At 39.3% G+C, this 13463-nt stretch overlaps 1 protein-coding gene across 2 annotated transcripts in view; it reads right to left on the reverse strand.

Moving 5' to 3' along the window:
* PLPPR5 (phospholipid phosphatase related 5) overlaps positions 1-13463 on the reverse strand; it is a 120792-nt gene that overhangs the window by 13168 nt on the left and 94161 nt on the right. For both annotated transcript variants that reach the window (XM_039555890.1, XM_039555891.1), the window contains 2 exons: positions 10632-10764; positions 8162-8412 (listed from right to left, as the gene is read on the reverse strand). In XM_039555890.1, the coding sequence (XP_039411824.1) occupies positions 8162-8412; positions 10632-10764 (384 nt within the window). The remainder of the gene's footprint in view (positions 1-8161; positions 8413-10631; positions 10765-13463) is intronic.

Raw genomic sequence — 13463 nt, forward strand, 5'->3', positions numbered from 1 at the left:
TGTGCAATACTACTGAATTAAAAGCACTGCCTGATAACAGAGCACCTCTTCTACCCTAAGACTGCATTAGTGACTACCAGGTTTAACCCAGCACTTTCCAAGCTCTGATGAGCCAATGGAAGAAATTAATATCAAATATTTGACTTTCCATTCTCTGGAATCTTGGCATTAAGACTGCCTGAAACATCCCTCCTCCCCACCCTCCAGAAAAACAAAATTATACTTCAACTAACAAGATTTTTGAGAAAAAAAGTTTCTACTCTCTGCAGAAGATCTTTCTGTAATTAAACAACTGAAACCCCTAAATCTTCAAATTTTAAATAGAATTTAAGTTTTTGAACTGAAGAATGCAAGTATTTCTTACAGATTTTCACCAGAGGCTCCAAGTTTGTAATGCAATCACTTTGAACTGCCAAGGAAAACAGATGAGGCTGCACTGAAGACCCAGTACCACCTCTCTGGCCAACAAATGGCCAATCCTTTTGGTTTGTTTGGGGTTTTTTTTGTACTATCCGAAACCTTGGTGGAATTTACCGGGGAATCAGTTTATCAAGTGCTGCAATAATCCAGCCAAGAAGCAGTTTGGAAAGTGTGGTTACAGTTCCAATAACTGAAGTGAAGAAGTAGTGGTCAGAGCTTTTCTAAAAAGAGTGACATCTGACAGTAGTTTTGTTCAAAACATTAGAGAAAGATCCATGTCTTAGAGGAAGAAACAAAGCTTAATCTTAAAATGACATCAGAGTAGTGCAACACACAAATCTTCAATGTACTTTATATGATGAACAAGAAACTAGTAGAAAGATTTCCACTAATTCAGACAGAGTAAAGGTTTAGAAAAAAGAGCTTTGGGGTTTATCCCCAAGCCACACGTCTCTGCTCTTCTTCCTAGACCATTTCATGAAGAGTGTTTCTCTCTTTGCTGATTATCCTTTTACCTTAGCTCCTTGTGCTTTTGCAGGTTGTCTTCAGTGAGTTACTCTTACCATGCAGAAAGGTGATAAGAGAACTGCAACTTTAATTTCCAGCTTTTTAGCCCCACTGGTTTTTTACAAGCTACAGAGTACTGCACACTGAATTAACTCAGCAACCATCTATTTTAGTGAGTCTCATTGTTCTCCTGGATACTACTACCATTATCCACGTTCACACTACATGTTAGGACAGCTGGTGCTAGGAAAAACACTGGAATATTTTTAATACAGAGTAAGAAAATCAAATTTCAAATACAGCTTGGGTGAAGTTGACACAGGGGAGTTAGCAGGAAGCTATCCTGCATTTAATTCTGTATTGTGTTATATTAAATTGAAATAACTACTGAGAAGGAAAAACCTGCTTGTTTAAGGCAGGTCATGGTGACATATTTCAATTATCTGTAACAACTGGTCAGTGCCCAAGAAGATTATCTCAATTTTTAATAAGACAAATCACATTATAGTACAAATTATAGATTCTGCAGTAGTTCAATCAAATTTCAACATTTTTAATACAAAGTTGAACCCAAAAAGTGTTCTGCATAAAATTCTCTGAATGTTTTTACAACCAAGCATGTCCTTCAAATCTCTACTCAAAGCACTGAGGAAAAACAATGGCAGATTCATGCTGTACCTCACACAAGTAATAGAGACCTCCATTTGCCAAGTCCCTTCTTTATATGAGCAGTCATGGTTGTCATGCCCAGCTCATTATTTGAAGTAACCTGAGAGTTCTGCCAGCATAGGCACCATTTTTATCTTTTCTTTAAAGAACAGGTACCACTGATGTTAAGAATAGCATTATATTAAAATATAAGAGAATCAACAGAAACAGGCCAAACTTTCCTGAAACAGTGGGACAAAAACTCTGTGTTTGCAAAACTCTATATAACAAATATAGCCTCCTCCAAGGCAGGATTCACAGATACCCATTTTTAACATTGGCCTCTGGTAGCTCTAGTACAATATATTAACACAGACAACTCAGTCAAAGACCTGATATACACTAAGAATAAAATAAAATTAAGCAGCTGTTTTCTTCTTGATTCTGGTGGAAAAACTATAAACCAGCACAGTCATTAATTGACAAAGAGTAAACAACCTGTAAAGATGACAGGATTTTTCTTTACTTACTTCTAATAAATATTAAATGCAGTATCAACAAAGGAAAATAACTCAGTGATTTAAAACATTAGTAAAAATGAATGACAACGTAACTTTTTACATGGGTCAAGATTTTTACTGAACAACTTCATCTCCATTCCTTTTAAGAACAAAAACTGGGAGAGGAGGAATCTAATGAAAGAAAACTTTTAAATTAGTCAACAAAAAGACCAACAGCAGAGATTTTGTATGTAAGGTCAAGGATTGATACAGTAGTTAGAATTACTATAGCAGGCTGCACATTCTCCTGTGACATCAGAACAGTGGTGAATCTTCTCTTGAAGAACTTCTGCTTTCCTTTTTCCTGAAATAAGATTTTAGTATTAAAAGATTAAGAGCTGTCACCAGCACGCAGACACTGGCAAGGAGTCATATGAGGTGGATTGTTACCTTACCACACAAGGTAACAATATTTACTAGATTTTCAGAAAAACTCAAGCGTTTGACCTTCAGTCTTCAAAATACTGGAAGTGAAGCTGTAAGAGAGCCTAATAAATTGAAAGAACGCCTTTAATTGAAGTGGGTTTGAAAATAAGAAATCGAAAGAAATTGCCACCATCACCACCACAGACAAAGCAAGCTACCGGAGAGGTTTCTGATGGGACTGACTCAGGCCATAGTGTAAGGAACAACCACAGCCTTGGCATTCAGCCTGTACTGGGAAAGTACTTCAAAGGCGTCATGTTGCAAGTCTCATGTGAAGTTTGTCCTAAATCTCATGCAAACAAAATCATTCCAAAACATGTAAGAAAACAACAGGCACTGCATGTAAAGTGTAGGACGAAGTGGATTCCTGGGTTATGCTGCAAGCTCTTTCTAGGCATCTTTCAGCTACCTTTAGGCCCACCCACACCAGCATCTATGCACACAAACACACGTGTAACAGGTCTCAGAATCCCATTTCAGTTACACTGGAGCACACATCAGGCTGGGTGCTGCAACCAGGAAGGAGGCTAATTTTTCTTGCTGATTTCATCAGCCTGGGGCTCAGGGATTCAGGTAAGGAGATCCCTTCTGTGTTTGCCATTTCATTTCTCCCTGAAGTAGATGGCCTGGGAGACTGACAAAGACCAGTCCATCAATGGGCAGTGAAAACGACTCGTAAGGCAACAAGAACAATGAGGAACAAATCATTGTACAGTCACCCATTCCAGGCAGCACTTCAAACATAATTTATCTCATGTTTTTTTTTTTCACTTTTACAATGTGCAAGCATTAAAGAAATATTCTTGAATTATTTAAGTAATATAAGTAATGTTATAAATGTTCCACCCAAGCAATTTTCAATATTCATCAGACCTACAAGAAAAGAGACACTCAGAGATCAAAAAGTTGAAAAGTAGTGGGCTGTTGTAGTCTATAACCAGGTTCTGTGCTTAGTTAGAATCCTGTCTGACAATCTAAAATCTTTCCAGCTTCCTTTGGTAACAATTAATGGGTCAAACTATTTCTAGAGCAAACCAAAGTCATATTCTCGACTCATTTGGGTCCTTCTGCCCACTGAAGATTTCTTTTAGTGTTTCTGAAGCCTCCTCCAGCTTTCTCTACATGTTTTGATCAAATTATTTATGACCCTAAACAAAAATTAGCTTTCAAAGTCAGGGGCCTGGCTTGGCAAAAGGAAAAGAAAGCTCTAGAATTCTGGACCTTACTATTAATTTTCCCACTAAAAACTCCCCACAGCTGTAACTGTAAAACAACTGGGGAAGGAAAGAGGTATCTTTCACTGTACCAAGACTGTAAGATAGACCCAGAGGGTTTTTTCTTAAGGAACTGGATTGTAATGAAGAGGTGACTGACATGAAATTTCTAGAGGTCTTTAGATAAATTCCTGGATCAAGTGGTAATGTTATTATTTGGTCTGAAAGAAACCAATACACTCAATATGTGAACCTCATGACATACGTTCTATTATCAGTATTGAAGGATACTGATACTTGCTGCACCAGATACTAAAAAGAAATCCCACTGTCCCTGAAAGGCAGCGAAAAGAATCCTTTCATTTCCTAACAAAAAATAGACAACAAAGTCAACTCAATGAGGTGGCTCTGCTACCCCTTTTCCTCCTGAACACTTCCTTAGGTCTGTCACAGAGGCCTATCATGCCTTCACCAGCTGCCCATTTAGCTGGAATCTACCAGGTACTTCAAGACAAAGGAAAGGTGAGACAACACCTACACTTATAACTGGATCAAGGAGTGACACTGAGAAGAATATCACCATGTTGCCAGCACTGTTACCCACATTGCCTTGTTGTCTTTTCCCAGTAACTTATAAACACACTAAACAGCAAAAACAATGCAGCAAAATGCCAGGAGCAAGAGCCTTGCAGAAAATGTGATCATGGGCCAAACAAAAGCTCTGCACAGAGGAAAAAATTATTTGCAGGCTTTATCTGCTAGTCCTGTCTGAGGTCACAGTTGAGGCCAAGGGCTCACAGTACAAAGCAGTAATAGCTGCCTACAGGGCTTAAGGGTTATGTCAATTACCAAGGCACGAAGGCTGTTCCTCTATCATTACAAACCCAAAGCAAGTCTGAAATGTGTGTGGTAACACAAAGCTCAAACACTACTCTACCCAACTGCTCTTGTCCACTGCAATGAGAGCAACAAAAAAAGTGCAAAACTTTACAGAATGAATTAAAATTTCCCTTAAACTACAGCTACCAATGACCAATCCTCTAGGTCTGCAGCACCAAAGGACAACTGTTAGTCACAGGTTTTATATTTAAATCTATGGGAATATGCTACCTACATCTTCATATATCACTTCGAAATCCTACCAAAAAAAGACTCATGACTTCCACTTTCTGTGTCTCAGTTGTGGAAAACACCCCAAGTATGTGCATACTTGGCTGCTTCAAAACTTACCTCTAACTGTCCAGGCTATATCAGCCTATGCATAACAAAACGTGACTTATACAATTATATATATTTTTAATAAGGTTGCACTGTTTGCCTTAATACCTATGTAGCAAACACTGTTCCAGCTGAGAAAGGGTGAATTGAAATGCTGATAAGAAATGAAAGCAGATGCAGTCAACTTATGAACCCAACTCAAGCAAAAACAAACAAACAAACAAAAAATCTCCAAGGAGATCAGAGCAGATACTTAAGGAAAAATCCAGGCACCAGCCAGATTAGAGATTTCAGAACAGATTTACAGTAGTTCTTTTTGAAAACACTGGTACACTGGGAAGAATGAACCTGAAAGTCTGAAGAAGAAAGGTAATGCATCATTGAGAACATCTGTGTTTGGAGCAAGGCAGAGAAAACACCTAACCACAGCACTGCCATTCAACATTTCCATTGCTAAGTCTCTCTTGATAGGTACTCTCCTGAAGTAAGTAATGGAGGCAAACATTAAAAAAGGTCTAAACATTAGCAAAACAACTGTTTCAAAATGACTGTACTTTCAAGCAGGAAGGGAATTCTGAGTTACCATAGCAGCCACCCACTCTCAAAAGAGGGGAGAGGGGAAAAATGGAAGACTCAAGAACTTAGATGAAAAAAGGAGCTATTGTTAACAAGACAATATGCACAGACACTAGGTGATAAGAACATGGCTGCACTTAAATGGAATGAGACGGGGGAATCATTAGATAAAGCACAGGCTTTCTTTCTAAATGGGTTGATTGGTGAAATCACACAAGTCTAAAAGCGTTTACTTCACTACCTCGGAGAGCAAGGACCTTTGGGTCAGCTCTTAGTGTGGTTTTTTGTCTTTAAGTTGGTTTCGTTTTGTGCACAGCTGCCTGAAATATCCAGGGAAGATTCCATAACAATCCCTCCCTCTCTCCAAAATTTCTGTTAACCAGAGAGAAAGCACATTTTGTACCAAAGATTATATGCTAATGAAACAGTGAGTAATATATGGAGGTCTTTATGTCCATGCTCTCAATAACTGTTGTAGCATGGCTCCTACAAAGACTAGGCTACTGTTTTAAATCTTCTACTCCAGTGAACAGTGATGAGAAAATTGTTATTTAGGGCCAACTATCCTGATAAATATCATGGCAGTGTAAGGACATGACCCCAAATATTGGAACACTGAATTTTTTTTTCCCTTGGAGTGTAATAAACAGTATTTTTAGCTTCAGTCATGCAGTAGGATTTAAGAAAAAAAAAAAAACAACCTGCCAATATTGTAACAAGGAGCTACTATAGGAACTCAGAAAACCTAAGAGTAGTTTATAGTGCTTTAGTTAAATGATAGCAGTGTCAAGCACCATGCAGCAGTGCAGTAATGACATAGGATATATTCATTTCTGCAGTTACTGAAAGAGCAAATAGTAATGAAATGGATCTCAGCAGCTTTAATTTTTTATATTGCTAACTGTATATTGACCACAGACAAGGTTTGCATAAAGTATTCTTGCTCATGTCAAAAGCTTTATATTAGTTATTAAACCTTACTGATGTCTACTTTTTGTTTTTAAAATGTATTAATACTATTTTACTTTCTGCTTTGCAGTAGCTGAATAGTCGGTTTCCTAGTTACTCTGACTCATGGCAACAGTGGAAATCCAACTTCACAGATGGATGAGAAAAATAGGAGCAATTAAAATGAAAAATTCTGAGTATTTTCTAAAATAGCTTGCATCATATTTAGAGCATTTCAGCCTTAGATATCTCCCCAAATAAAGACAATACTAGTAGAAGACTTATACTTGCCTCAAGTTAGAATAGAATATTAGAATAGAATATTGTTCATCTCTTATTTGCAGACAACACCTGCCTGTACTAACTGATCATCAATATCTCTTAAACAGACATTGCTCACAAGGAACCTTTGGTAAATGCTACCATCAGTGCTGCAGTTTTTAAGCAACTGGTTCTAAAACCATATGCAGAAGCACTGAGTTGACACACTGTCTGTGGATGGGGCTGGGATCTTTGCCATATTGTCAAGTATCAGTTTCCAGACCAATCAGGAATTAAAAGTTGGCTCATTTGGTATGTGCTCAAAAGCAACACACACTCACACGTGTGTCTACATGTGCATATACACACACATCAATAGGCAGGCCACTGTCCAAATACTCAGGGAATGTAAGGGATGACTCCTGCAATGACCACAAAGGTACACACAGCTGTCTAGTTTCCCACTGACACTATGAAGGCAGCCCTGGGCTCATCCAAAGGGCTGCAAAAGGCTGTGATTACCAGTGCAGGTCAGGTAAGACATAGGCATGTGCTGGGGAGAATTTGTCCCCGGCACAGGAACAAGATGTGCTCCTGCTTAAGGCTAGAATGATAAGCATTCCAAACTAAGCCAGAGTTACACTTCAGTGAGAGTAAATGGTCACTCTTCCTCTCCCCTGCCCCTCCACAACCTATACAACAGCTCTGATGCCTGCCAGCAAGCACCAGTTTTTATCCCAGCACTGTTCATCACTCCCCATAAAATAGAGGAGAGAGGGGAAAAAAGGGTCGATTGTCTTGTAGCCCACTGTATTGCATAACAAGAGCCAAACTGACTTTGCATGAACAATGAGGTACCTATAAATACCAATTCTGGTACCAAAAGACACACAGGGATCTTGGGAAACCTGCAGAGATCAGACATACATATAGCTCACCCTTCTGCTTCACCTCACCAAAGCATATGGCCATGTGCAATTCTGCTGATCTGCACTGGGTTAAAACACTGAGAGGTACCACTACCAGACAGAGGAAATGCCAAGCCTTACTCCTTAGCACCCAGCAAAGGATTGTCCAAACACTCTAGAAATGGGGAAAAAGAAAACCAAGGAACTGGTTATCTTCAATCTACAGATTATACCCTTTACAGACAACTTGCCCTCTCTTAGTATTGTCTTGGCTTTCAAGGCTTGGAAACCACTACACCTTGTCAGAATTAAGCCAAATGAATCATTCTCACAGTAAGTCACAGCAGGTTTACATATAAAAAAATCAGCCAATATTTTGGGCCTTATCTTCTACCCATTCCTCCCTCCTCCCCCTGACAGTGCAAGTCATTTGCTTTCAAAAAAATAGTGACATTAAATGGTATAATATACTTACAGCCAGATACATAGCTGCATATATGCTTAGTGCTGCTTCTTTGGATGGGAAAGTCTTTCTGGCTTTCATGATAAGGTCTGGATTTCCAGTACAGGCATGTACGCTACTGATGAATTGTGTATACTGTTTACATCCAAGTGCTGTATAGTTGGGCTTACAAAGTGCAAGGAAATGGGGTGCAAGATTCCCTGTTACTACTTGTCCAGCATTTACAAAGATGTCCGTAGCAAACAGTCCAAATGCGTAAATTCCTAAAGAGGGAAACAAAGAGTTACATTTCCAGACAATTTATAGTATTTATCACAGCAGCATACCAGCTTCTTCCATTCAAGAACATGAAAAATCCTCCCATGTACTGTACCCTAAAGACCACAGTTCATGCTGAAGATAGCATTTTCCTACAAAACTGCAGCAACAACACTGCAATGTTCCCACACACCTGATGTCTCTCCCATCTTTCATAGGAACACCTACCCCTTGTGCAAGTAGCCTGCTTTCCTAGGGCCCATAGCCATGCATGTCCCCTGTTTGGGGTAGTTGGCTTTACTGGTACCTAACTTTTGCCACTAAACAGAAGTGACAGAGGGAAATTCTTTACCCTATAAATCTGCTTGAAAACCAAGGTCAGACCCTGATGGAGAAGGAACTTGGAAAGTCATAACACAAACTGGACAAACTTTTTTTTTTCTCTTGCATCTGTAAAGAAGATAAAGTACTGAATAATTCAAGATTGCCATGCATGAGTTGTCTTCATCTGCCTGCTACTGGGTAAATCTCTATGCATGGCATATTAATCACAGTATCAACACAGTGAGCTAAAGATTTATATATTTGAGGAGCTACTTATGCTAGAGTTTTTTCAATCAGACATATCAGTGAGGCATTAAGTACATGTACTCAATCATTAGAATGTAAATGCATGTATCTGATTACTTAAAAGAAAACAGATTCCTGATATTCTGAGGTCCCTCTCTACCCTTTTGCAAATAGAAAATGAGCTCTGTAAATAGAAAAAGAACATGCAAACACAGCACCCTGACCAGCAGGAAAAGCCAGTGGCTGCTTGTTCCAATTCCACCTGAGCTACAGATTTCCTCCTGTATTTCCATGGGCAAATCACCTTACCTTTCCCATACTCCACTGTGAATATAGAGTGAGTTCTGGCAAATCCCAGTTTCATGAGGCACTATGAGGACTTTGATGGATCAACATCACAGCAGACATAATTCCACAGAAACATGCATTTATACAGGTCAGGCTTTTTTTCTTAGCAAAGCTAGAGGACCAAGGCTGATTTCTGGGATCCTGGCGGGTCAACAATGTTGCACTAATGTTAACTCCCCCCAAGATGCTAGACTCTGGTGAGCAGCACGTTGTGCCTGGTTAAATCACTTCACAGAAGGGCCTTTCAGCCAGTCCCGAGGGTGTGCACTGCACAACATCACACACATCACTCTGTGGGAGCACAATGGGTAGCTATGCCTCATCTGCTGGAACAGCGAAGAGGCCTTTGTTCACTCCTGCCATCCCTATCAAATTTTCTTTTGCTTCTGTGAGGAAAGAAGGGACCACTTAGTGGGAAGAACATTCAGGCACTGATTACACAGAGAGGAACTGGAGTGGGAGGAGCTCCTTATCAACACTCTCCACCTCCTCCAGACCTATGCAAGACAGTCTCCTTCTCACCAGGAGCAATGGCACTCTGGGAAGGCAGGCAAAGTTGTCACACAAACACTGCAAATACAGACACAGCTGCACATGCCCTCCCTCACCCTGAGACTGGGGTACACAGCAGGATCAGCCGCCCCAAGGCTTCACTCCTCCAGCTGTTTCCTTTAGATGCAACCACGAGAGAAGCAAACAGCAGAACTGAGCCCTGCTATGGCATCCCTGCATGTATTAAAAAGCAGCATCTGGAAACATTCATTACACATTTTGAGTGGTGGGACTTCTCCCTCCAAACACATTTAGAACAAACTAAGAGAAAACATGACACCTAACATCTACTAAAGTCAGTGGGGGAGTTTCAGCCAAAACCAGTGTAGCATGGATTTTTTACAGTTTTCTGCTAGACACTATAATACAATATCCAGGCTAAGACAGCACCTAAATCAACTTAGCTTCAAAGACACATTTAAATCCCAATGTCTTCAACTTTGGGGTGTGTGTGTTTACTATTACCTATAGATATGGCACAAGGATACTTTCTCTACTTCACCCTGCTTCAGGCCTGCTAGTTATTTTTCCCCTGCAGTCCCAGCTTTTTCTACTTTTACTGCTGTTTCTGCAACTGTTTTTAAATCCAAACTTCCAAAAAGCTTCATTTGCTACCCAAAAGGAAAACTGCACCTCAGTTAAAACTACACATGAAATGTTATATGGTTATCTGAGTATTTTCCCCAGGTAAAAATTAAGACATAATTGATCACTCTCACCATACAGAAAATGAAAGCAGTAATTTTGCTCATACCAAGGAATCTGATGGTCCTGCGTACCAGTGGATTTATATAACAACAGTCTCCAGTTAATATTGTTTTTTCTTGGTTTTCAAAATCCTTTGTAGCTAACTGTAGACAAAAGACTGCAGTTTCTCCAACGATAATCTTAGGGGAGGAGAAAAAAGGGGAGAGAAATGGTACATCAGATTACAGCAAGTAAAATACACTAATATTACAGAGACAGACATCTCATCTTAAAGAAACAAGACCAAACCAGCACAAAAGACAGCATAAGTGAATCAAGTTCTGTACATTAATCTTCTTATGAGGGAAATATGCCTTATGGCTTCCTTTATTTTATTTGCCTTAAAAGAGAATAAATTACTACATTACTACAGGATTTGTAGTCGACATAACATAACCTAGTTTTCCAGATGAGGGGAAAGAGAAAGAAATCTATTAGTTCAAGGACAACATAATGCACAAGATCTGGACCAAAGAAAAGCCCTAATCCTGGAAGATGCTGAACATTTCAGTTCCCATATGGCATTCACTGACACTCAGCACTTCGCAGGGTCGAGCTTCAAATTTTGGACTATGGTAGAGAGAAAGGGAAAAAAAAAAGTCGTAACAGAGCTCCTGTTCACATCAGAGGTTTAGTTTGCCTCGAGGTACTTAACAGGGTTTGATTCACATTTTGCTAGCTAAATTTATCAAGTCTGGCTTTAGCTCTGTTCCTCATGCTTGAATGAAGTGTCACCACTGATATTTTAACATTAAGAATGGCCTGTTTCACATTCACTCCACCAAAATAGAGTTCTCACGTCTGTATATTGTTCACATTATGGTTGGCAAAAAATAAACAGAAAAATCACAAAATGAGAAAAAATATATTTTGAATGTTAAGTATCTTCTCTAGGTGGTGTATTTGCCTGTACAACAAAACATGACCTTTAATTTATTCACTACAATTAAGGATTGAGACTTTATGCCAAAGCCAAGACTTTAAGCAGGTATCTATCTAAAACTACGACACTGAAGCTTTATGGCAGGCAACAAGGGTATAATTGAAAAGTAGAGTAGAAGGGTCAAATACTGACCACTGGATTCTAACCTTGATTCACTGTGGGACTTGCAGGCAAGGCCCTTCCACTCCTCTACATGAAAAGCTTAAAGCTTATTGATAGGTACATCACACTTTGATCAACAGGAATGAAGACCACCAAACCGAAATCTTAATACTACACAAATACAAGAAATAATGCCATCAAATCTGATTAATTGCTGAGGTTTTCTAAACCTTTGACCTAGCAGGAAAATATAAATCTTTTCATATATCATAATAGGTCTGAACAGTTCTACAAAACAAAATAATCTATGGGCACTGGCTCATGTGCACATTTTGTTGTCAACAGGAAGGATGCAATTAATGACCTTCCTTAGTTGTTTGTAGATTATGCAGATACCTTTGGGCTAAATTGTGGAGGAAAATGGTACTTACAAATAATGTGGTCCAAGTAACAAAAATAACTCTGGAGGCAAGTGTGTTAAAAGCAAAATTTAATTTGTCACCAAAGCAGTCATTTTCTATTACTTTAGACTGGCTTCAGATGCTAGTGGAATTTTTAGATGAAACAGAAATTTCAATACCTGAAATAACAAATATCCTCTCTCTCGTGATGTAAGCAAATTTTCAGCCTAGTGAAGTAGAATTTCTTCATCTATAATTAACAAATGATCAGTATACATGAAAAATAATTCAACCTTGAATTCAAGATCATCCAAATTACGACAAGGAAAATTCAACCTAGTGATCCCTATAGCTCTCATGAAGAAACATACCAAAAAAATCAGTTTTAATGCGATTCATAAAGGTGACAACAGAAACACTAATATTTTTACTGTGAGTCACAGTAACGCTTTTCTTTCCTCTCAAGGACTAGGCAATCTGAATACAGTCAGATTCTGCCTTTAATTCTTTTTGCAAAACTCAATAGATTTCAGTAAAATTTTCACAGATTTTGAAACTCCAGGAAAGAGCAGAATTCAGCACAAAGGAAGCATCTGTGATATACAGTGCTCAACCTTTTGCAAGAACACCAAGAGTGCCAGAAGCTTAACTCTCCAGCTCTGAGCAGAGACTCTGAATCTGCTGATCTAAGAATAAAGGTCGTCTTCTTGGCTGGTAGGGAAGCTGGGATTTACTAAAGGGAGAACTGCTTGTTCAGTTATAGGAAAGGAGATCCTCACTGCCAGCAATCTGTCTTCATCAGCTGCATCTAGATCCTTGCTGCTGCCAACACTTTCTTCTTATTACACTTCCTGTCTTTGATGGTGACCTGTATGAAGAAAACCCTCTGTTCCAAGAATAGCAGGGAGCAGCATTCAAGTTCTTAGCTGAACAAGAATACTCTTAGGGTGGGCACGTAGGTGCAAGGGTCAGAAGGATGTGGAATTCTGCTAAGGACAAAACCCCTGCTACAGAAGGCCTAGCGCTCTACTGTCAGAAGCAATCAGAGAGGGAAATGCCACTAAGCACACAAGGCATTCATCTCTATGCTTCCATGGATCCGCTTCGATAGAATCCTTCTAGAATCTGGCAATAAATACAGGTTCTTTATTTTTCTGTACTGGCAGCTCAGCTAAAGCTGTTCTCCTTCCTCCATCCTTCAGCACAAGCACTGCTCATCTCAATAATCAGCCTATTGATGCTTCAGAAATGGAAGAAAAATCCTTTTCAATCTCAATAAATCCCAGGAGAAACTCTGTTTCACAGTGCAATTCCTTCCCCTTCTTCTCTCCAGCATCACTGGCAATAATCAGCTCTACAGGGCAGAGGAAAAGGAGAGCGATATCCCCCCTGC

The sequence above is a fragment of the Corvus cornix genome, chromosome 8 (assembly GCF_000738735.6).
Source record: "Corvus cornix cornix isolate S_Up_H32 chromosome 8, ASM73873v5, whole genome shotgun sequence".
NCBI lineage: Eukaryota > Metazoa > Chordata > Aves > Passeriformes > Corvidae > Corvus > Corvus cornix.